This window comes from Suncus etruscus, chromosome 12 (assembly GCF_024139225.1).
Source record: "Suncus etruscus isolate mSunEtr1 chromosome 12, mSunEtr1.pri.cur, whole genome shotgun sequence".
Lineage (NCBI taxonomy): Eukaryota > Metazoa > Chordata > Mammalia > Eulipotyphla > Soricidae > Suncus > Suncus etruscus.
Genome location: NC_064859.1, coordinates 13,650,570 through 13,676,459, shown reverse-complemented (window position 1 = coordinate 13,676,459; position 25,890 = coordinate 13,650,570). Strand labels below are relative to the sequence as shown.

Below are 25,890 nucleotides of genomic sequence, written 5' to 3'. Positions count from 1 at the left end.
GAGAAAATGGTTAACGATTTACCAATTACTCATTGTATTATCATGAAAGGACAAAGCCTTAGAGACCAAAGTCTGCTCACTGATAAATGAAACATATTCAGTTTACATTCCACTGTACAAGATCTTATTTATAGCACAGAACACGCCCATCAGTCTTTGTCAACATTAAACCTTCCTGCAATATCCTCATTACTGTAATCTTTATATTCTCAGCTATTCTTGGACTTCAGAAATAGCTGTAGACCTTTCATTTTCACAGTGTTTCCCAGGAGTGACCTTCACTTAACCTTTCTCATTGCACATCTTAATATTAATGTTTTTCAACAGTTGTAATTTGTAAGTTTTAAAGGTATATTCCATATGCTAATGAAGAACAGGGTGAGGGAACCAATAGAAAAACAGCAAGAAATTAGCTCTGCTCCAAATGTAATGAGGATTCAGGTGACTTGGGGAAGTTAAACATATGCTTTTATTTAGTACTCGAGGGTAAAACTTAAAATTTGGTTCTTCGAAGGGAACAGATAGATGCTTTGGTCTTCAAAGAACACTGAGTGATAAAGCTCTTCAAAAAGTCTAGTGTATTTGGTGCTAATTGAAACACTCCTGCCATTGTCCGTAACATGGACATTATGCTTTTACAAAAATCACTGCTAATCCCTACTCCACTCTCCTCTGACCTTAGAGATACATTCTCTTTGTCATCTCTCCCTTGTAACAACTTTTCAACTGCTCCCTGATGCCCTGGTTTCCATTAAATTTTTAGTACTGCTCATAAAATATTCACTCATTTAAAAGCACTCTCAGACAACTAGATTTTTGTTAACACTATGCATTGAATATCAACCTATCTACTCGAGCTGGGGTTATAAGAAACAGAAGTCAAATATAAAACATTTTGAAAAATACAAACCCTGATATAACTAATTGCAAGTTATCTCCCATAATGCAGTCCAACAAAGGAAAATCCTGTCTAAAATGTTCTAGGAAATTATTGTGACTTGATGGAAGGCATACAATGTATGCATTGACTCAAACTCAATTTACCTGGGGGCCACAGGAGGCAAAGTCGGGGTGATTCTTGAGTGCAAAGTCAGTAGTAAGCCTCGAACTTTGGGCGATGTGACCCAAACAACTAAAACAAAACAAAGCAAAAAAAAAAGATTCCTCTAGGGCAGGGCCACAAAATGTTGTACAGAGGGCCGCAAACGGTCCGCGGGCCGCAAGTTTGAGACTCCTGGATACATAATTTAGTGCCTTATAGTTCATAAGAAACTAAAATAAGTTTCAAAGAATTGTTTTAAGGCTCAGAGAAACAGTAAAATAGGTAAAGTGTTTACTTTACATGCAGTTGACCCGGGTTCAATTCCTGGCATCCCATATTACTCCTGAGCTCCGCTAGGAGTGATTCCTGAGAACAGTGTAAGAGAGCCCTGAGCACAGTATATATGGTTCCAAAATAAAATAAACAAACAAAAGTATTTCCTTTTTCTATAGCATATTTCTTCTTACGTTTATACTTACCTGCATCTAACATGCCACTTCCTCTCATATAAAGTATTATAATGAAGGAAAAAAATCATATGTTTAAAGAAAAGGATTTTGTGTTTTTATAGAATTTTAAAAGATCATCATCTCTCTTTCCCCCATGTATACTAAAATTGTTGGTGAAAACAGTCAAAAATGCAAATATAAAATATATGTCAAGAAACTGCAAATCAAAACCAGAATGAGATACTTTGCACATACTAAGCCAAAAGAATTAAAATGTTAGATAATGTCAGATAATTAAAATGTCAGAGAATACAGTGGGCAGGAAATTTGCCTTTCATATGGTTTAATTCCCAGCACCTCATATGGTTCCCCAAGCCCTGCTAGGAATAATTCCTGAGTGTAGTACCAGGAGTAAGCCCTAAGCACCATGGAGTGTGACCCCAAAACAAAACAAGTCAGATAACAAAACTATTGAGAATATGGACCAATATGACTTCATATGGACTTCATATGCTGCAGATGGGAACAAAAGTTTATAACTGCTGAGAGGTATACTATTCCAAATGCTGCTTTGGATGTCATCAACAGAGTATCCATGTGCAAACATGGTATAGTCATCCAAAAGATGGGCCAGTATTCAGCAGTAAAATGGTTGCATGCTATGCACAGTGAGTCTTGAAGCACAATGTGAGTGTTTATAAGAAGCTAGTCATGAAAGTCTACTAATAATAAATTGTCTTATAGAAAACTAGAGAATCAGGAGCTCAGTAAAGACAAACTGTGAAAATGTGTACATACCTCCTACTTGGGGTAGCTAAGAGGAAATGAGAAGACAAGGAAGGGAGAAGTGAAGGTTCCTTCTGAGAAGGGGAGCAAAATGTGTTCAAACTCAGAGTGTTGAAAGCTAACCATGAAACAGATCATACTAAGTGGCACTGCACACATTAAGTTAATATATTATGTAATATTAAACATATCTCAAGGATGCCTTTGTATATTTTGGTTTGGGGCCACCCCTGGTGATTCTTAAGAGTTACATACTCCTGACTATGCTCAGGAATCACTCCTCGTAGTGCTCAAGGGACCAAATAGGATGTTGGGGATCAAACCAAATTCAGCTACTGTATCTTTACTCCAACCCCCAAAGATGCTTTTTTAAAAGTCACAAATATGAGTGAATTAAGGACAAAAACTGACCATCCCATACCATTACAACTATATTGGGGTTTTTTTTTTTTTTTTTGGTGTTTTTTTTAACTAGATTGTTTTTTAAGAGAGAAAAGGCAGGATTATATTTGAATTGTTAAATTGCTATTAGCTTAATTTCTAGGCTAGAAAGCTAAAGAGTAGCCACTTTGGTTTCTTCTTTGTCATCATTTCTACTGTCAAACTAACCAAGTCCTAGGTCCTCTCATAACCATCATTAGCTCTTCTATATTCTACACTTTCTTCCTTAATTTTGTATCTGGCCTCTATGTCTTCACTAGCTATGTTTTACTTACCATCTACCTCTCCCAAATTAGTAAATAAGGTTTTCATTGGTTTTGAAATCCAATTAAGGTTTTCTTGATAACATTCTGAAAAGGTTCAAAACTTGGATGTCTCCTAGCAAGATTCGTCATTTTCCAATTTACTCCCCATACTGTTCCCCATTCAGAAGGGGGGAACAAGAGTCGAATAACAAGATATTATATTCCAATACATCCAAAACATAAAACAGTTTATTCAAGCAAAATCGACCCATTGTTAGCCCTTTTACTGCAGTTGACATGTATTCACTTATCTGGTCTTTTTCCTCTCTGAATGTCTTCTCTCCACACACATCTATGGCCTAGAAATCATTCAAGACTTTCTCCAAAGCTCCACCACCCCAGGGAAGGATCTGTGGGGAACTCCAGCTACAAATGCTTTCTTACCTTTCTTAGCCACTTTCAATACTTAATGTCTATGCCATCTAGCTTAGTGTTTAATCAAATAACAAAAGAATTTATCATTTGATTCACCTGATATATATCTGAGCTTTTGATTTAACCACCATCATACTGCATGCCATTTTATAATTCCATAAAAAAAATATCTGGTTCTAATAAAACTTTCATCTCCTTAAGACAGGTTTCTTTTTTGGGGGGAGGAGGGGTTGGGTCACACCTGGTGATGCTCAAAGATTACTCCTGGCTATACACTCAGAAATCCCCCTAGCTGGGGGACCATATGGGACAGTGGGGGATCGAACTGCAGTCTATCTTAGGCTAGCAAGCACGCAAGGCAGACACCTTACGCCACCACTCCGGCCCCAAGATAGATATTATTTTTACATCACAGAGACCACACAGTACACAGGGTTAGACTCAAAGTTCATACTCTCCCACTGCCCCCTCCAAAAAAAAAAGTACAGAGTTGATGGTCTCAAAAGTAATTTAACCAGGAGCTGGAACTCATCATATTTCTCATTATTTCATATCTTTGTACTATGAATACAATAAATAAAGCCAAAATCTAAGAGATGAATATAGTACCTTATCATACTGACACACAATCACATTATCTGTGTCAAACAGGTCCGGCACATCCTGCTCACTGACGTCATCCCCAGAATTTAAAGGGTCCTACAGAAGAGAGAAGAATGTATTAAGGAACTTTGTGGTTGCTTTGAATGTTTTAAAGAAAGACATATACAAATCATGAGATTTGGAGGATAATATTATTCTTGTAAGTCAAATAGCCTGTTTGCATCCCAGCACAACTCCCTAATAACTGCAGGACTAACCTTCAACCGGTCACTAAAACTCCCACATATCACAATACAAAAAGTGTAGGAATAAGAAGCACAGAACACTGGGAATATTAAGTGAACAAAACCAGATAATATTGTAGGACCTGAGCTGGAGAGAGAGTGCAGCAGTTATAGTGATTGCCTTGTCTCCAGCCAACCCAATTGGATCCCTTATCTAATTCCTTGAGCACTACCAGAAGCTATGAGCACTTCTAGGTTAAGTTTCCCCCCAAAATTAATAATATTGGTACCTGCTATACAGGTAAAGCCATCATAAATGACAGTTAATACTATTTGTGTGCTTCTTAATTGTTCATAAATACTCCATGGCATTTATTCAAATTATAGCACTGCTACCTTGACTGCTTTCTCTACTTCCACACTTATCATCTAAACGTCCCATTCTCTTGAGATAAACATCGTTCATTATTCCTAAATACTTAATACTGAATTAAATTACCAATGCAGAAATAACAATGGACAAGCTTATTTTCATTGTTCTTCCTTTGGATTCTCAAGTATACTAAAATACAAATGTTGTGTACTTCCATTTAAAAGTATCTGCTTAAAAGTAATCCATGTGCATATGGAGAACATTATGCTGAGTGAAATGAGTCAAGTAAGCAGGGTAGACATAAAAGGAACATACTCATTTGAGGAATATAAAAATATATATTATGGTAATCCAGAGACAATAGAGACAAGGGCCAGGAGGACCAGTCCATGATAGGAAGTTTGCCACAAAGAGCAAGAGTACAGTTAGAGGGGCCGGGTAGGTGGCGCTGGAGGTAAGGTGTCTGCCTTGCAAGCGCTAGCCAAGGAAGGACCTCGGTTCGATCCCCCGGCGTCCCATATGGTCCACCCAAGCCAGGGGCGATTTCTGAGCACATAGCCAGGAGTAACCCCTGAGCGTCAAACGGGTGTGGCCCAAAAACCAAAAAAAAAAAAAAAAAAAAAAAGAGTACAGTTAGAGCACTGAAGGGAGAACTAGGACATTGAAAGTTGGAAACGATCACTCTGGACAAGAACTGGGTGCTGAAAGGAAGAAAGTTATATACATAGTACTCCTTCAGCAACAATGTGAGCAAATCACAATATCTAAAAGGGGAAAATGGGGGGCATAAAAATGTCTACCCCAGAGACAGGCAGGGGAAAGGGCGTATGTGAAACTGGGTACATTGGTGGCAGGAAATGTGTACTGGTGAAGAGTGTTGGACATTCTATTACTGAAACTCAGTAGTAACTGCTTAGTATTTGTGGGGGGAAAAACTGTATTATGAGCATCCTTTTAATCACAGTGTTTAAATAAAGTACTTAAAAAAAAAAGAAGTGATCCATGTAAGATTCTTACATCTTACATCACACATGCAACTTGTGTCAGTTTAATACCCAGTGAGGCATAGAAATTCCTGAGCACTGCAAGAACTCACTCCTGAACAATACTGGATAATGCCCACACACCAACAACCAAAGAGGAAATACTTACTTCTTCTACAATGTTTAGTTGAGGGTCCTCATTGTCACTGCTGCTGGCTGTTGACTCTTCATCTGATGTGCTCTCTGCTTCCTCTTCAAGGATTTTCAACTCTCCTGCCTCTAGAAATTCACTCTCATCTAGATTTTTTTTCCTATCCATCTCATCATTGGAAGATGTATCACCAGCTCCGTCTATTTGAATTATTTCATTAGTGTCATCATCATCAACCTGAACATTTAAGTTTTTCTGAGCATTTAAATCCTAAAAAGAGAAGGAAATTCAATAAAGCTAAGCTACAGATCTAAATGTTAAATCATAAAAAAAATTTTAATTTAGTAAACATGTCTTTAGATGTCACTGAAAATGTACATTCCTCATTAGTTGTTGTCTCTTCCTAATTTTAGATTATATTACAGACCTGGCATTTCTAAAAATAAAATTTTTTTCCAATTATAAACAAAATAAACCAAATATAGTCATGTGAATAGCAAGTGAGTACAGATAAGATAGTCTTAGGTATTTGTCTGGGCATTATTATTATTTTTGTGTGTGTGTGGTTTTTGGGTCATACCCGGCAGTGCTCAGGGGTTATTTCTGGCGCCAGGCTCAGAAATTGCTCCTGGCAGGCACAGGGGACCATATGGGATGCCGGGATTCGAACTGATGACCTCCTGCATGAAAGGCAAACGCCTTACCTCCATGCTATCTCTCCGGCCCCTGTCTGGCCATTATTTTTTGATCTGGATTTTTTTATATGCCATCTTAAATTCACATAGTACCTGTTAATTCTATTTTATTTTACTTAATAAATCCATAAAGTACAAAGAGCAATTAACATCATGGTCACTTGATAAATTAAAAATATAAAAATTGGCAACTTATTCCTAGGCAAAGTTTTTTTTTTTATTAATTATTTTTTTTATTATTTTAATTATGACAACAAAGATGCAAAGAAAGAGGACAGGGTAAAGTTACAGTGGAAGCCCAATCACCCATAAACAGGATTCTCAGTAGTTCCATCGATGATATCCCAGCCTTGAACTTTCAGCCAAAGAACATTAAGAAAAACAAAACTGAACCCATGTACAATTACTTTGTCCCTCAAATCCCCAGTTGTAGTACATATTGTTTCTTAGCAGCACACCATATAATCTAAAGATATTAGACTTATGTAACTCTTTAAACATTGAGGGCAAAGTACATTTATCTAGTTCCATGCACATGCTTACTAGTTTAAGTTAACCTCAAAAAGTTTTAATGGGTTGTTTTTCTTAAGGATTGGAATCAAGAGAACATAGTAAAAAACGATATTAAAGTGGCATTTGTTTGCATAGGCCCACCAAAACATAAGGGACATGGAAAGACAAATTATGGTCTAAATACATGGAGACCCTACCCCTGAAGTTTCCTGGCACAGGACTGACTCTAGGCTCCAGGCAAACTAGTTTGTCCAATTCAAGTCATAGTCTGTAGTGGCAATACACCTCCATTCCTCACATAGTCTCTGTTGTTGGTATCATTCTTCTGTATTAAAGATCCTGGAGTCTGCATATCCCATATTGCAGTCAGGATGGTGCAGAGCATCCTCTCGTTTCACCTCACACTTAAGGGGCAATAGAGAGAACCATGTCCTGTAGAGCAGGTCATCGTTGTTGTCATGTCTTCTCGCAGGTCATTGTTGTTGTCACGTCTTCTCAGTGTAAACGGAAGTGTCTTATTAGGAGGTCGATGTCACACCCTTGGTAGTGTCTTTCCTGGTAGAGGACTGCTTCCAACTGTTGCTATAAAAGACCTTGGATGTTTCGTAGATAGCTTGCCTGGTTCCAGCGTGAATGGAGAATGCCCATTCAACTGAGGCCTATGCCAGGTCATTATATCAATATTCAGGGTGTAAGGTACATTGTAATGAGATTTATTAGATAATAACTAATCTGTATGTATAGTGTTTTCCCATTTTAATGTGTCTATGCAAACAAGGATCAATGCCACGAAGCGTTATTGGTGCATCTGGAGGCAATAGGAACAAGACCAGCAATTTCCATGACATAGTTCAATCATAGGCATCAAACTGAGGGATAGTTCCACCACAATCCTTACTGAACAGCTTACAAAGAAAAGACAAGATGAAAAGTGGATAGAAACATCATGGTAGAAGAATAGAGAGTTACAGCAGTTAAAGAAAATAACCATAAAATATTCAAAAAATATATGTGTTCAATATGTGTTCGATATGTGTCCTTCTAAATAGTTCTGGGATTTGTAAGATCTACTGTATGTCTTTGGTCAGAGATTGAAGCTGTGTGTTACTGAAGTTAAGAAGGGTAAATCTGGGGTACTGATGGTTGGGAGGAGCATATGATCGCGCGGGGGCGCTAGCCCCCGCGCAGTTTCAAAATGTAGACTGGTATGAAATTGCCAGTGACAGCCTGAGTATAGCTGAGAAATTATTTGCCTCCCCCCAGATCAAACTACACCCCCTGATCCACCCTCTAGAGCCGGCCTGGGAGTGGGGGAAAACCCAGGGTGCCCCATCAGCTCCTCCCAGAAACCCACCTGGAGATCCGGAGGAAAGGGGGAGAGGGGGTTCGGGTGACCCAGGTCCGGGCCCCCCACCCTAGGCCAGGCCAAAAGGCCGCTGGCACATACGGAGGTCTGCCAGCTGCCCGCCCGTGCTGCTAAAAATCCAGCTCCAGGAAGGGAGAGAGACCCTCCCAAGCCCGAAGGACAGGAATTTAAGCCCAACCTAGGCCGGTCCCCAGACCCGGCCTGGGAGTGGGGAAAACCCAGGGTGCCCCATCAGCTCCTCCCAGAAACCCACCTGGAGATCCGGAGGAAAGGGGGAGAGGAGGTTCGGGTGACCCAGGTCCGGGCCCCCCACCCTAGGCCAGGCCAAAAGGCCGCTGGCACATACGGAGGTCTGCCAGCTGCCCGCCCGTGCTGCTAAAAATCCAGCTCCAGGAAGGGAGAGAGACCCTCCCAAGCCCGAAGGACAGGGATTTAAGCCCAACCTAGGCCGGTCCCCAGACCCGGCCTGGGAGTGGGGAAAACCCAGGGTGCCCCATCAGCTCCTCCCAGAAACCCACCTGGAGATCCGGAGGAAAGGGGGAGAGGGGGTTCGGGTGACCCAGGTCCGGGCCCCCCACCCTAGGCCAGGCCAAAAGGCCGCTGGCACATACGGAGGTCTGCCAGCTGCCCGCCCGTGCTGCTAAAAATCCAGCTCCAGGAAGGGAGAGAGGCTAGGCAAAGTTTCTTACAGGCAAGGGAGTTTCTCTTTCTTTGACTTTCCAACAAAATTATCTATTTTCTGAAATATATATATATATTTATGTGTATATGCATACATAAAATTGTACTTAGTAAAAAATCAAACTCTAATAAAAATTTACTGAACTGAAAATCGTAATAGATGTACAGAATTATTGCCTGAGATTTCAAGATTCCTCTAATAAAAATTTATCACATTGAAATTCAGTAAAAAATGTAGAACATTGGGGCCGGAGAGATAGCATGGAGGTAAGGCATTTGCCTTGCATGCATAAGGACGGTGGTTCAAATCCCGGTATCCCATATGGTCCCCCAAGCCTGCCAGGAGCAATTTCTGGGCCTAGAGCCAGGAGTGACCCCAGAGCGCTGCTGGGTGTGATCCAAAAACCAAAAAAAAAAAGTATAACATTTAGTAAAAATGTGAATCCCACAATCAACCAACTTAATTTAATTGCAAGTATAGGTCATTCCACCTAGAAACAGTCAAATTTACATTTTTAAAGAGCACAGAGATTGCTCAACAAGATGGACCATATTATGTAATAAAATACATTTTTATGAAGTTATGAAATTTGCTTACACATGAATGAAAATGGAGAATACTATGCTGAGTGAAATGAGTCAGAGAGAGGGACAGACAGAATAATCTCACTCAATTGTGGGATATAGGAAAAATAAAAGACAGGCTGGTAATAATACCCAGAGACAATAGATATGGAGATTAGGAGGACCAGGCATGGTAGAAAGCTCGCCACCAAGAGTGGTGAGTGAAATTAGGGTAGAGAAGAGACCACTATGATAATTATTTTTGGAACTGATGACTCTAGACAACAACTGAGTGCTGAAAAGGGATAAAGTGGCATGCATGGACATGCCTTTATTAAGAATAGTGCAAACCACAATGGAGAGAGAGAGAGCGCGCGCATCAGTTTTTCCCTCCGTACTGACCAATAGTCTAGTCCACTCAGTGGTTTCCAAGACTTTTAGATCTGCCATGGATTTGCGGTTACACGGTGCTTGTGCTAAGTAGTATGGTAAATGGCAGCATCAGATACTTAAAGGTAAAGCATTTGCTCAACAAGTGTTAGCTCTAATCTTTTAAATATCAGCTTTCATCTAATCAAAGAACCTTATAGAGCAGCAAGTGAAGTAGAGGGGTCTGGGGAGAGGACAGTGATAGTACAGGGTAAGACACTATAGTCCTCCAAACATCCTTTTTCACAGGAGTTAAAAAGAAACCAAGATTTTTTTGAAGCTTTTATTTTTTTAATTTCAAAAGCTGGGAAGAACTGATCGAGTAAATGGTGGGAGTAAATGTCCAACAGAGGAAATCTAAAGTGTAGCACAGATGCTTATCCAGATGTAGGATATACATATACATATATGTATATATGAATATAAAACAAGAGAAACTTAAACTATAATATCATTTCTTTGCACATTTTTAGCTAAACTTTGTGAAACTGATGTCTGTCATCATAGATAGGAACACCTTAAATTCTTAATAGTTATTTAACCCAAGAATCCTTGTGATATTGACTGTTCACAATGATGATTTTAGCATCTCTGCAGAAAATGGATTTTCATGGATTTGACAGGTACAAAAAATACAGGCCTAGAAGTGTTTCTGCAATGTAGAGGTGAACTTGGGGTGATTTCCAGTATCACATGGTCTCCCCAGCATTGCCTGGCATAAACATCTTAGTGCAGGCAACACTTGAAGGAGAACTTGGCTGAGGTCCCATCTATTCTTTAGAATCTCTCTGAGGCTCATTAGGAATGGCATATGTTTACTTAAAACAACCATTGCTTAGTAAATTTAATTGATATTAAATTTAATTTAATAAATTTATAAATTTAATAAAGTATTTATAAAGAATTAATTTAATTTAATAAAGTATTCATGTGGCATTCTAAATTTTAGAGGATCAGAATGGATGTGGAAGAAAATTGATCGATTTTTTTGTTTGTTCAGTTTTTGGTTTTCCAGCCACACACAGTGATGCTCAGGGAACACTCCTGCAGAAATCGGAAAACCCTATGGGATGCAGGGGATTGAACCTGGGTCAGCCCCCAGGCAAGGCAAATGTCCAGCATAGAAAATAAAATAATTTTTACTTGGAATAAAATAACTTAAAAATAAAATAACATCTTAGTTGAAGCTATATATATATTTTCTATGGTCTCACTCCATTTTTTATTCATACATTGACTAAAGCTAGATTCATGGTTCTTAATCTTGACTATGTATTGCACTCAACTCTGGACCCTCTAACCACCATTTAAGTCTAATTAGAACTAAGTAATTTGGGACATTCCACTTTGGGAAGGAAGTCATACCTGGCATTACTCAGGGGTCACACCTGGTGGTACCTAGGTCATGTATGCTGCCAATCAAATTCAGGTTTCTTACATGTAAAGCAAGTTCTCAGCCCAGTGAAACTTGTAGTATTTTTTTACCCCAGAAAACTTGTATTTTGGGGGAAATTATAATGATTCTAATATTTAGCCAGAGTTGAGAATGACTAAATCAAATAAACCTATCATAAATATTGTTCTATATTTTATATAAACTTATATTCTAATTATATACATTCCAAGATGCTGGGCATACAAAGGTCAATGTAGCTCTCAGGGAATAGGTCATTTAAAGTAATTTATAGCTTTATTGTGAGCATTTCATACTTGACAAGCCATGATGAGGTGCAGCTAATCTAATGAAAGGGAGAGGGATAGAGTCAGGACTGAAGATTTGTTAGAATATTGGATCAGCAGAAACAAACCAGAGAAAGGGTAGAGAGAAGGAAGAGGAGGAGGAGGAGGAGGAGGAAGTGGAGGAGGGGGAGGAGGGGGAGAAGGGGGAGGAGGAGGAGGAGGAGGAGGAAGAAGAAGAAGAAGAAGAAGAAGAAGGAGGAGGAGGAGGAGGAGGAGGAGGAGGAAGTGGAGGAGGGGGAGGAGGAGGAGGAAGTGGAGGAGGGGGAGGAGGAGGAGGAAGTGGAGGAGGGGGAGGAGGGGGAGAAAGTGGAGGAGGGGGAGGAGGAGGAAGAAGGAGAAGAAGAAGAAGAAGAAGAAGAAGAAGAAGAAGAAGAAGAAGAAGAAGAAGAAGAAAGTAGAAGAAAAAAGAAAGAAGAAAAGAAGGAGAAGGAGAAGAAGGAGGAGGAGGAGAAGAAGAAAAGAAGAAGAAGAAAAAGAAAAAGAAAAAGAAGAAGAAAAGAAGTAAGAAGATAAAAGAAGAAGAAAAGAAGGAGGAGGAGAAAGAGAAGGAGAAGAAAAGAAGAGAAGAAGAAGAGAAGAAGAAAGAAGAGGAGGAGGAAGAAGAGGAAGAGGAGGAAGAAGAAGAGGAGGAAGAAGAAGAAAGTAGAAGAAAAGAAAGAAGAAAAGGAGAAGGAGAAGAAAAAAGAAAGAAGAAAAGAAGGAGAAGGAGAAGGAGGAGAAGAAGAAAAGAAGAAAGAAGAAGAAAAAGAAGAAAGAAGAAAAGAAGGAGGAGAAGGAGAAAGAGAAGGAGAAGAAAAGAAGAAGAGAAGAGAAGAGAAGAAGGAAGAAGAAAGAAGAAAAGAAGAAGAAAAGAAGAAGAAAGAAGAAGAAAGAAAGAAGAAGAAGAAGAAGAAAAGAAGAAGAAAAGAAGAAGAAAAGAAGGAAGAAGAAGAAGAAGAAGAAGAAGAAGAAGAAGAAGAAGAAGAAGAAGAAGAAGAAGAAGAAGAAGAAGAAGAAGAAGAAGAAGAAGAAGAAGAAGAAGAAGAAGAAGAAGAAGAAGAAGAAGAAGAAGAAGAAGAAGAAGAAGAAGAAGATCATCTGCCATAGAGGTAGGCAGGGGAGAGTGCAGGAGGAGGATGGGAAGAAAACTGGGGACATTAAATTTGGGAAATGTGCCCTCGTGAAGGGAGTTAGCTGTTGTATGACTGAAATTCAGTCATGAACGACTTTTTGTACTCACAATTCAATGAACGTATTTATTAAAAAAAAAAACAACAACATGAGTCAGAGGGAGAAGGAAGGATAAACATAGAATAGATTATAGGGGTGGGGTGGGAGAAATGGGGACATTGGTGGTGGGCAGGTAGCAGTGTTCAAGGGTGATGCATATTCAATAACTGAAACCCAACTACAAACATTTTTGTAACCATGGTGTTTAAATAACTTATTTTAATGTATTTTAAAAAATAAAATTAAATCATACTAAGAATGAAAGAAAATCACAGAATTTTAAGTTAGAAATGCTAGGAGACTTGATAGATTGAAAACAAGAAACAATATGGTCAAGGAACGGAAGCAGAACTCTTACTGTTGAGTAAGTTTACAGCTGAAGGATCAATTGTCTCAGCTGTATGAACACTGGGAACCCTCTGCCCCCCAAAGCCATGAGGGAAAGACATGGCCTACCTTTGATTCGGGAAGGCCGCTGTTCTTCTCGAAGGTTCCTGACTGCTTTGCAGAATCACACGTCAACACCCCATTTCCAAGCACTTGGGGCTGCACTTCAGCTATGCGCTGGCCCAGGGGGGTCTGGCGGCCTGCACAGAGGGGCACCCTGGGGCCCCTGGGTGTCATGCCCACCGGATTTCCCTTGGCACCTGTACGTGTGGCCTTCAGAGGGAATACATCCCCAGGGAAGCCCAGGTACCCCGAGCTTGCTGCTGGGTTCAGCATGGCTCCTGCCACGACTTTGGGCCCCTTTCCTGAGGACCCACGTTCCAGACACTCCCCGCGCACCATGCCAGGGTAGAGGACAGGTGCTGGACGGCACATTTTCATGCCCCGAGACTTCTCTGTAGCTGCCTGGAGGAGACCCGGGGGGAGCCGAGAAACAGCGGCCGGGATCAGCGGTGCCTGCCCCAGAGGAAATACTTGCTGGATGGAATGCTGAAGGACATTTCCTCGTTCTGGGGTCATCATCACAGGTACTTTGTAGAGGTGACCTTAAGAATGACAACACAAACCTCTCACGATGGCTTCATGACCTCACTGCACTACAGTTTGTTTTCTTGCTGAGTTTGATGGTTTCTTATATATCTTGAATAGTAGCCATTTGCCAGCTGTTATGACTTGTGAATATTTTCCCTACTCAGTAAGACGTTGTTATGGCTTAATTATATTTTGTTGTGCAGAGCTTTTCAGTTGGATATAATTCCATTTATTTTTGCTTTTGTTTCCTTTGCCTTATCCCTGAAGGTATTATTGAACAAATATCATGAAGTGTTCAACATTCTTCCATCTATTTTATGTTTTCAAAACAAACATTAACGTCCTTAACCTCTTTTGAGTTAATTTTGAGGTATGATATGTGACAACTGTCTGAATTCCTTTCTTCTTTTTATCCCAACACATAACCAGGTAAAAAAGGAATTTCATATACTAATGAGGTAAGATGCCATATAAAAAATATAAGACAATCCAAAAAGATTTGAAAATTCCCAAAGTTACCAAATTTGTTCTCCCTCAATCCCTTAAAATAATACTAAAAAGGTTTCTTTAGCACCCTGAGACTGGTACTTTACATCAACTTTTTAACAATCCATAAAATAGGTCTGATTCTCTTTCAAATAAAGAAATACTATTTTAAAAAAGCAGAGGCTGATTCATCACCAAACTTTTTAGGTATTCTTTATCCAATAAGAAACAAAAGCAAAGCTTGGGGCCGGGCGGTGGCGCTCGAGGTAAGGTGCCTGCCTTACCTGCGCTAGCCTAGGAGACGGACCGCGGTTCGATCCCCCGGCGCCCCATATGGTCCCCCAAGCCAGGAGCGACTTCTGAGCGCATAGCCAGGAGTAACCCCTGAGCGTCACCGGGTGTGGCCCAAAAACCAAAAAAAAAAAAAAAAAAAAAAAAAAAAAAAAACACAAAAGCAAAGCTTAAACAACCTACTATTTGGTTTTGGTTATTTAATATTCATAAAAATATATACCGATGACTTGAATCTAAAAAATTATCTATAAATGTTTTATAAAACTTTTAAAGATACAAACTTCCCAATACTAGAAAATAAAATTGGGAATAAAAGACGGGGCAGGTTTAGAATATAACATATGTTATATGTTCATCTGTTTGTTGATTTAAATGTTTTATTTAAATTCCTATTACTTCAGTAACTTCTGGTATACAGTTTAGTAAAATCATGAAAATTCACATCTGGCAGTCAGAACACCATACTAAAACCAAAATATTCCTAGAGAAGAGTCTTACCAGATGCTGCTTGTAGAGTCATACCTCTTGGCACATGAATAGGATAACCAGGAAAAGTCAGGTTCGCACCAGAACTTGAGGTGCCCTAAATATGAGAAAATTTCTATTACCAAAGTTAAAAACAACAATTACTTGCATTTTTGTCTCTGATGTCATGTATAGTCTTTTTTCCTTTCTTTCTTTCTTTCTTTGTTTTTTTTTTTTTTTTTGGGTCACACCTGGCAGTGCTCAGGGGTTCTCTCCTGGCAGACTCAGGGGATGCTGGGATTCAAACCACTGTCCTTCTGCATGCAAGGCAAATACCTTACCTCCATGCTATCTCTCCGGGCCCCAATCTCATGTATATTCTAAAAATATGACTCAGGACAATAGTTTGACAACAATAATATTAGGGCAGAATTCTTTTTTTTTTTTTTAATTTTTTTTTATTTAAACACCTTGATTACATACATGATTGTGTTTGGGTTTCAGTCATAAAAGGAACACCACCCATCACCAGTGCAACATTCCCATCACCCAAGTCCCAAATCTCCCTCCTCCCCACCCAACCCCCGCCTGTACCCTAAACAGGCTCAACATTTCCCTCATACATTCTCAATATTAGGACAGTTCAAAATGTAGTTATTTCTCTAACTAAACTCATCACTCTTTGTGGTGAGCTTCCTGAGGTGAGCTGGAACTTCCAGCTCTTTTCTCTTTTGTGTCTGAAAATTATTATTACAAGGGTGTCTTTCATTTTTCTTAAAACCCATAGATGAGTGAGACCATTCTGTGTTTTTCTCTCTCTCTCTGACTTATTTCACTCAGCATAATAGATTCCATGTACATCCATGTATAGGAAAATTTCATGACTTCATCTCTCCTGACAGCTGCATAATATTCCATTGTGTATATGTACCACAGTTTCTTTAGCCATTCATCTGTTGAAGGGCATCTTGGTTGTTTCCAGAGTCTTGCTATGGTAAATAGAGCTGCAATGAATATAGGTGTAAGGAAGGGGTTTTTGTATTGTATTTTTGTGTTCCTAGGGTATATTCCTAGGAGTGGTATAGCTGGATCGTATGGGAGCTCGATTTCCAGTTTTTGGAGGAATCTCCATATCGCTTTCCATAAAGGTTGAACTAGACAGCATTCCCACCAGCAGTGGATAAGAGTTCCTTTCTCTCCACATCCCCGCCAACACTGATTATTCTCATTCTTTGTGATGTGTGCCATTCTCTGGGGTGTGAGGTGGTATCTCATCGTTGTAGGGCAGAATTCTTTAAATAAAACAAATTTTGTATTGGGCATAGATCATCTGATTAAGGGTAAAATGAATTATTCTAACCTATAGCTATTAGCCAGGAAGACAGTAAGTCTTTTATTTATTTTGTTTGTTGGTCACACTTGGTGATGCTCAGGGGTTACTCCTGGATCTGCACTCAGAAATCAATCATGGCAGACTTGGGGGACCATTATGCGAAGCTGGAGATCAAACCCAGGTCAGTGATGTGCAAGCAAATGTCCTACTCACTGTACTATCACTTCAGCCCTGAAGTCAGTAAGTCTTAAAAATATAGAGGGGCCAGAGAGAAAGTTCAATGAGCAGTGAATACTTTGCATACAGGAAACCCAGTTCAATCCCTGGAACCATATGGTCCCCTAAGCAACAAATTGCAATTGTACTGCACATATAACCCCCCCCCCAAAAAAACCCAAAAACTTTAAGAATTAAATAATACAAACATTGGCTTACAAAAACTTGTCTACTGCATTGCTTAGCAAGGAACACTGATTCTCAAGAAGTCACTTATCAGAAACATTAGCTATTTATAGATAGCCTATTGTTTTTAATTTGGCCTCTAATGATACTTTAAAGTATATCATATGCTATTATACCATTCTTATTTGGCAATAATTAAGCTTCCAGATTTCACTGGAAAGAGATGGGGCAATAGCCAGCAGTACTCAGGAACTGCTCCTAGCCCAATGCTCAGGCTAGGATCACCTAAAATCACCTAGGTGATCCTAGGATCACCCCAGGATGCTCAGAGAAAGGCAGTACCTTAAGCCCTGTATTATCTTCCCATTTTTAATACTGAATCAAATTCAATACTATAAGAAGCTCACCACAAAGAGTGGTGAATGCAGCTAGGGTAGAGAAGGGACCACTGTGACAGGACGACTGGAACTGATCACTCTGAACAAGAACTGGATACTGGAAGGGGATAAAGTGATAATAATGCAAACCATAATGTCTAAAAGGAAGGGGGGGGGGGACTAAAATGCCTGCCTCAGAGGGAGGTGGGAGTAGTGGGGGGGAAACTGGGGACATTGGTGATGGGAAATGTGTGCTGGTGGATAGTGTTGGACATTTTATGACTGAAGCTCAATCATGAACAATTTTGTATTTATGGTGCTTAAAAAAAGTAATTATAATTAAAAAATAAAATTCAACATTTTTTTTTGTTTTTTTTGGGCCACACCTGGTGATGCTCAGGGATTACTCCTGGCTATGTGTTCAGAAATCATTCCTGATTTGGGGTCTATATAGGACACCGGGGGATCGAACCATGGTCCATCCTGGCTAGTGCTTACAGGGCAGACGCCTTACCTCTAGCGCCACCGCTCCAGCCCCAAACTCAACATTTTTTTATTTATTGTATCTGCCAACATTTAAAACAATGCTCATAAGGACAGGGTAAAAAAAAATCACATTCTCCCAGATGGACAAATGTGCAATTAACTTGCACAAATGTATTCTGCGAAATCTTTGTTAGGACAATTTAGTAATATACACTAAAACTAAAAATATGCATAATTTTGACCCAAAAAATAAACTTCTAGGAAGTTATTCTGACTGCCTGATTATAAGAACACCCCCCAAAATAAAAACCATACCCAAAAGTATAACGATGCTATTTAACAAAAATAAATAATGTAAATACCCATTAACAAAAGATCAATTAATTCAGTTGTGCTTTATCTACTGTCTACTAAGTTCTTACTAGTGATTGACACTAGAAAAGATCCTTTTAACTTAAAAGACTAACTGTTAAGAATATATTGAAACAGGATAAGAATGATCCACTTTTATTCTGAAATTTTTTTTTGTTTGTTTGGGGGTTACAACTGGCAGTGCTCAGGGTTACTCCTGGCTCTGCACTCAGAAATCACTCCTGTCAAGCTCAGGGGACTATATGAGTTGCTGAGGATAGAACCCAGGTTGGTTACATGCAAGGCAAGTCCCTGACCCCCTGAAATTAATATACTTGAATGTTTATATGTATACATACATACAAATATACACAGCTAGTTGTGCAGCAAGGAGAGGATCTCCTGAGGCTGCTCCCCCTGGTAGCAGAGGCCCCACTAATCTGGTGCTCTCATCCATTAATGTGGTACTTATATACCACCAGGACCACAACCAGAGGTGCTCAGGGGGCTATGCAGACCAGGGATCAAACTCGGGGCCTTGGACCAAATCAACTAGATTTTTGTTTTGTTTTGTTTTGTATTTTTCAGTGGCAGAAGAAATCCCAGAACCTTACACATGCAAAATATGAGCCCTAGCACTCAGTCACACCCCCAACTCTAACAGTTTCCAAAAAAGAGCTGTAGTGGATAAAAATCAAAATATGAAAACAGGGGCTGGCGTGGTAGCGCTAGAGGTAAGGTGTCTGTCTGCCTTGCCAGCGCTAGCCTAGAACAGACCACGGTTCAATCCCCCAGAGTCCCATATGGTCCCCCAAGCCAGGAACGACTTCTGAGCACATAGCCAGGAGTAACCCCTGAGCGTCACCGGGTGTGGCCCAAAAAAAAAACAAAAACAAAACAAACAAAAAAAATGAAAACAGGAACTGGAGCGATAGTACAGCAGGAAAAGTGCTTGCCTTGCACATGGCTGACCCACCTTCAGTCCCTGGCATCCCATATTTCCCCAAGTCTATCAGGGGTGAGTGAGCCCTGAGCTCAGAGACAGGGGTATGCCCTGAGCACTGCTAGGTGTGATGAAGGAGGAAGAGGAGGAGGAGGAGGAAGAAGAAAACAATTATCTTTAAGAATATATTGGAAGATATTGTGTTAAATGAAGTAAGTCAGGAGAAGGATAAATACAGAATGATATCACTTATATGTGGTATTTAGAAAAACTGCAAGAAGAAACAGAATGTTTAAATGGGAGTTGTCTCAAATACCCTTGGGCCCAGAGAAATGTGAGGAGAAGAAAAGAAACTGAGTGGAGGAGGAAAAATACAAATATAAAAGAAGTGGTCTCAAGGTGCAGTGGTGGTGTTAAAAAAAATAAAAGACAGAAATAAATATCCAAGCCAAAGGAAATGACAATGGATTCAAGAGACCCAAACTATAACAATATAAACAAAATGGGTCTGTAATACTGGCAGTCTAGGGTGCAGGGGGTTGGTATCTGATGTACTTAGGGAACATTAGTGGAGGCAGGTAGACACTGGTGGTGGGAATGGCCCTGATGCTTTGTATGTCTGAAACCCAACTATTAAGGACTTTGTAAAGCACAATGATTTCAAAACAATATTTTTTTAAAAGGAACATATCAGAACTAGAGAAACAGTATAGCAGCTAAGGTATTTACTTGCCTTGCACACACCCAGACTAGATTCCCAGCATTCTATATAGTCCCCAAGCACCACAAGAAGTAATTCCTGAGTGCAGATCCAGGAATAATCCCCAAACATCACTGGGTGTGATCTCAAAACAAAACACAAACAAAAAAAATATAATAGTGCAAGAATTTCTGTTATTACTTTTTATTACTTTGTACAGATGTATTTAAGAAAACTGATCTGTTTGAGAGATTTTGAAGGCAAAGATCTTTCTTCCCTGATCTATGCAGTGTGGCACTATTCTCCCTAATTACATCACATTTGATTTTGATGTTAGGGGGTTGGGGGAAGGCTACTAAACCTTTGCACCTATAAAAGGCAGTTGATGAGGACCCAAGAGAGATCCACAGCATCCCATATGGTCTCCCAAGCCCACCAGGAGAGATCTCTGAGTACAGAGCTAGAAAAAATCCTGAACACAACCAAGTATAACCCAAGAAAAACAGCCTAAAAAACTCTATGCAATGTAACTTCAGCTTTGTCTTATAGTCTTAGCAGATATTCACAAAGCACTCTGGAAAACAGAGAAATGTGGCTGGAGCCAGAGATATAGCTCAAAGTCTGGTCTGGTTTGCATGAAGAGACCCCAAATCCCCAAATCCAGTGAGAGGTGCCACACAAACCCCTAGGTACCACCAAGAGTGATCCTGGGGACCCCAGCACCACTGCACTAGTAATGCTACATTGCCAGACCAAAAGCACTGAACACTCAGGCCTGGACTACTGGTCCAGTGTCCCAAAAGTAACCCCCAGCTTTAGATCCCTGAGCATTGCTTTGCAAACCTTCAAAAGCGCGCGCGCACACACACACACACACACAGAGAGAGAGAGAGAGAGAGAGAGAGAGAGAGAGAGAGAGAGAGAGAGAGAGAGAGAGAGAGAGAGAGAGAGAGAGAGAGAGAGAGAGAGAGAGAGAGAGAGAAAACAGCAACTGGGGGAAGGGACTCCAGAGCAGCTACTTTGATCTTTTCATTCCTGACCACAACTTTCCCCATCATTGGGAGAACCACAAATAGACTCAGAAATTCTCCCCATCACTGAAAGAGAAGTTATCAATGTTTTCAATGGTGTTTTCAATTTACTAGAGTCTTTTACCTACCAGGTGCATTGTAGTAACTGTGGGAAGAGTTCCACCAGCAGGAATAACAAATGATGCTGCAGAGAAAACAGATTTACATTACATCTTCATTAGAATTTACCAGCTTAATAAAACTACTAAAGAATATCTTCTTCTTTTTAAAAGTATGTTTCATTGCTAATATGTTCTACCATGATAAATTCTAAATTTTCGGACTCCCATGAATTAAAACTTATTCAACTATTTTCTGTAAAAAGAAAATAGATGGGTTTTGTTTACTGATTCAACCCTCTATTACTGATTCAAGCCCCTGATTATAGAAAGAAGGAAAAAATTTGAGTGGTGAAGGCAAAAGACATATAAAATGATGGGGAACAGGAACTAAGTGGTCTCAGGTGTATTGATATTGTTAAGAAAGTACAGAACTGGGGCCGGGCGGTGGCGCTGGAGGTAAGGTGCCTGCCTTGCCTGCGCTAGCCTAGGATGGACCGCGGTTCGATCCCCCAGTGTCCCATATGGTCCCCTAAGAAGCCAGGAGCAACTTCTGAGCACATAGCCAGGAGTAACCCCTGAGCGTCACAGGGTGTGGCCCAAAAACCAAAAAAAAAAAAAATAATAATAATAAAGTACAGAACTGGGCCCGGAGAGATAGCACAGCGGCATTTGCCTTGCAAGCAGCCGATCCAGGACCAAAGGTGGTTGGTTCGAATCCCGGTGTCCCATAAGGTCCCCGTGCCTGCCAGGAGCTATTTCTGAGCAGATGGCCAGGAGTAACCACTGAGCACTGCCGGGTGTGGTCCAAAAACCAAAAAAAAAAAAAAAAAAAAAAAGAAAGTACAGAACTAAATATCCAAGCCAGAGTCAACAACAATGAAACCATGAGCTCAAACTTGAATAACCAAACTTTAAAAAGTGTATGTTTTTAGGCAGGGTGTGAGGGAGGAAGTAGATGGGGGGGGATGGGCGGCATTGGTGGTGGGAATGTTGCACTGGTGAAGGGGGGGTGTTCATTTATTTAACTGAAACCCAACTACAATTACATGTTTGTAATCATGACGCTTAAATAAAGATATTAATTTAAAAAATATATATATAAGGTGCCTGTTTTTAAAGGGGGTGAAGGGCATGGATGGACTCTGGGAATATTGATGAAAGGAGGTTGACACTGATGGTGGGACTGGTCCTGAAACACTGTCTGTCTAAAATGCAACTATGAATAACTTTGTAAATCACAATGGTTTAAATAAAAAAAAATCTTTTAAAAACAAGTATTCAAGTATATTTTTAATTAAATTGGTATTTGAATTTACTCATAAGGAATAAAGTCAATTGTTAGTCATTGAATTTTAAAATGCCACTTTCAAATCCCTTGATTTCATTTAATAATTGAATAATAAGCTAAATTACTTAAATGCCTAAAGAAAATTTCTCTCTCCATGAGTTATTGTGCTTCATTTATTTATTTTGGTTTTGGAGTCTCACCTGACAATGTTCAGGGGCTCCTCTTGGCTCAGAAATTACAACTGACAGCGCATGGGTAATGACTATATGAGATAGTGGGAACCAGACTCAAATCAGGTATATGCAAGGCAAGTGCCTTACCTACTGTGCTATCTCTCCTGCCCCAAGTTACTGTACTTTAAGACTTTGTAGTAGCCATAGCTGTCTTTCCTAAGTCAAGGAGCACTAACTGATTATTCTGACTTTTCCATGGAGAAAGCAGTAGTAGTTGGTACACAACTAACTCTGCTGTGTCCAAAGACAAGTAACCCATCAAAACTCACTTTAAATCATATCGATTCAAAATGAATTTCAGTTGATTCCTGGAAAGTTATTTATATTTCTTTATACTTTGGCCACGTGAGCCAGTAAAGCCACACACCATTTGGGAAATTAATAGGAATAAGTATTCTTGAAATCAACCTAAAGGAGTATTAACAGCTAAAAAGTTTGCACTCAAAGGACTACTACTTTCCCATTAAGAGGGATGAATTCTTACCTTGGTGAAATAAACAGAACTTGAAGCCACTGTATCTGGTGAAACAAGGAAATAAAAGCTTCTCTCATAGGTGGAATATAAGTCGCTAAAGCAAATGTAGTCAACCGCAAGTAACAAAACTGGGACCTGGCAGAGAGTTCAAGTGACTCAGGTCGCTGCCCTGTAGATGGGAGACCCTGAGCTCTGTCCCTAGCATTGCCCTAGGTGTGTAGTGAGGCCAGTGCCCGTAGCACCACAGGCCAAGCTCAGATCTTAATGCTCCCTAGCACAACACACATTTCCAGCCACACAACAGTCGGGAGTATATGAGCACAATTAAGAGAGGTGCAAATACTAGGGGCCGGAGCAGTAGGGCATTTATTTGCCTTGTACCCGTTAACCTAGGACGGACTGTGGTTTGATCTCTTGGCGTCCCATGTGGTCCCCCAAGCCAGGAGCGATTTCTGAGCGCATAGCCAGGAGTAACCCCTGAGCGTCACCGAGTGTGGCAAAATAATTAAAATAAATAAATAAGAGAGGTGCAAATTCTGAGGCACAGGAGACCCAGGCCCAAAAAGCCCCACAGGAAGAGCACTGAATGTGTGCAAGGAATGCAATGAGAGGAGTGAGCACTGTCAGTGAGCATGAGTGCAAGCACAGCCTGAAGGAGGGTGAGCATTTCCACCAGCCGTGGGAGCAGTACTGGGATGAGAGACCAGCAGGGACCACAACTACAGGTGGAGCACCACAGGGATGAGTGTGATCCTGCACACAGCGCAGCAACAGCAGCAATCGACGGGGAAACACACACACATACACACACACACACACACACACACACACACACACACACACACGCACACACTTTCTAGACTTAATGAAAATTCTGTTGATCAGCAGCGAGAAAATAGAATGAAAGCTGGGGAAGAGGAATCTTTTGAGAAAGGGATGATGGTTGAACAAAGGTGATGGATATGGTGAGACCTTACAGAAATTAAAAGGAAATAATTTGGGACAGAGGAATAGTGGGGCCATTGGCCTTCCAGGTGGCCAACCCAAATTCATTCCCTGGCCCCCTGTATGGTTCCCCGAGCCCTGCCAGGAGTGATCATTAAGCACAGAGCCAGGAGTAAGCTTTATGCCGGGTAAGACCTAAAAATCAATTAATCAAAGGAAATTATTTTATGTCCTTCAATTGAAGAACATAAAAGATAAACATCTCCTGAAGTGTTTGAATAAAAAACATAGCAATGCTAATATATATACATATATGTATATATGAAATGATGGGGGAAACGCCAACACAACCTGAATTAAATAAAGCTGAAATCTAGGGGCCAGAGCAGTGGTGCAAGTGGTAGGGCATTTGCCTTGCACACACTAACCTAGGATAGGAGGAGGTTGAATCCCCCGGCATCCCATATAGTCTCCCAAGCCAGAAGTGATTTCTGAGCATATAGCCAGGAGTAACCACTGAGCATCACCAGGTGTGGCCCCAAAAAAGGCAAAAAAAAAAAAAAAAACACAAAAAAACAAATCTATCTAAAATTAAATGATATCTAAAATCATCTGCCAACTTTCTATGCTAACTAGCTATTCATTTAGAATAAATTCATATGTTTGGCCAGATGTTCTTAATCATTAAAGTCATTCTAAGATGTTAGGGGAAGACAGCTCAGTGGAAAAGAATAAACTATGTATGCCTGAGGTCCTGAGTTCAATCTCCTAACACAAAAATAAAGAAAAGAAAACGTAAAAAGAAAAACAAACATCTCAAGAACAAAGAGTTTCTCCAACAGAAAGATCTCAGTTGGTCAAAGTAATTTTCAAGGCTAAATTTCAAAGTAAATTTCCAGGCTCATGATACCAAGCTGAATAACTGTTTAAAAAGGAGTTAGTCTATTCATTCATAAAACAAGAATTTTCTTTTTTTTTTTTTTTTTTTTTGGTTTTTGGGCCACACCTGGTGACGCTCAGGGGTTACTCCTGGCTATGTTCTCAGAAATCGCTCCTGGCTTGGGGGACCATATGGGTCACTGAGAATCAAACCAAGATCTGTCATGGGGCCGGGCGGTGGCGCTGGAGGTAAGGTGCCTGCCTTACCTGCGCTAGCCTAGGAGACGGACCGCGGTTCGATCCCCCGGCGTCCCATATGGTCCCCCAAGCCAGGAGCGACTTCTGAGCGCATAGCCAGGAGTAACCCCTGAGCGTTACCGGGTGTGGCCCAAAAACCAAAAAAAAAAAAAAAAAAAAAAAAAACCAAGATCTGTCTGGGTCATTTTAATGCAAGGCAAATGCCCTACCTTGTGCTATCACTCTGGTCCCAAAAAACAAGAATTTTTAACATTAAAAGAATGTGGGACCGGAGAGAGCACAGCGGTGTTTGCCTTGCAAGCAGCCGACCCAGGACCTAAGGTGGTTGGTTCGAATCCCGGCGTCCCATATGACCCCCACCCCCACCCCACCCCCCCCACCCCCCCACCCCCCCCGTGCCTGCCAGGAGCTATTTCTGAGCAGATAGTCACACCCCTGAGCGCTGCTGGGTGTGGCCCAAAAACGAAAAAAAAAAAAAAAAGAATGTATGTGGCACAGATGCATCTGATATCTGATTTAACATCTATTGTGACCTTTAGCTGGTGCATTGGAGAAAATGACCCTCAGATACTTGTTTCTGACATAAGAATTAATCCGCCACATACAACAAACAGCTCAGAAGAGCAGACATTTCTTCAACTAATCATTTTTTTTTCCTGTTAAAACAACAGAAGTGAGACAGTGAAGATGGATGGCTAATGAAGTACACAATTATCTGTATTCTCCGTTCATCTACAGCTTTGCTTATTCACAAGCATTATTTTAGAAAGACTAAATTAGAAAGAATTGGAATGTCAGTAGCACAACGGTATTAGTCTGAATTAGCTCAAGTGAGCAAAACTTAAGCTGGTACAACTTAAGCCCTTAGCCTGAGAGGAAATAAAAATCTGTTAACAGACTGTCTGAAGCAATTAAATGAATTTCTTGAAGAAACAT

At 40.3% G+C, this 25,890-nt stretch overlaps 1 protein-coding gene across 1 annotated transcript in view; it reads right to left on the bottom strand.

Annotated features, from left to right (window-relative positions):
* The window catches only part of GTF2A1L (general transcription factor IIA subunit 1 like), a 44,814-nt gene that overhangs the window by 6,809 nt on the left and 12,115 nt on the right, over window positions 1-25,890 (bottom strand). Inside the window, exons 4-8 of the mRNA XM_049785035.1 lie at window positions 20,904-20,959; window positions 15,186-15,270; window positions 13,386-13,921; window positions 5,751-6,002; window positions 4,008-4,097 (exon numbers count right to left, since the gene is read on the bottom strand). Of these exons, the coding sequence (XP_049640992.1) occupies window positions 4,008-4,097; window positions 5,751-6,002; window positions 13,386-13,921; window positions 15,186-15,270; window positions 20,904-20,959 (1,019 nt within the window). The remainder of the gene's footprint in view (window positions 1-4,007; window positions 4,098-5,750; window positions 6,003-13,385; window positions 13,922-15,185; window positions 15,271-20,903; window positions 20,960-25,890) is intronic.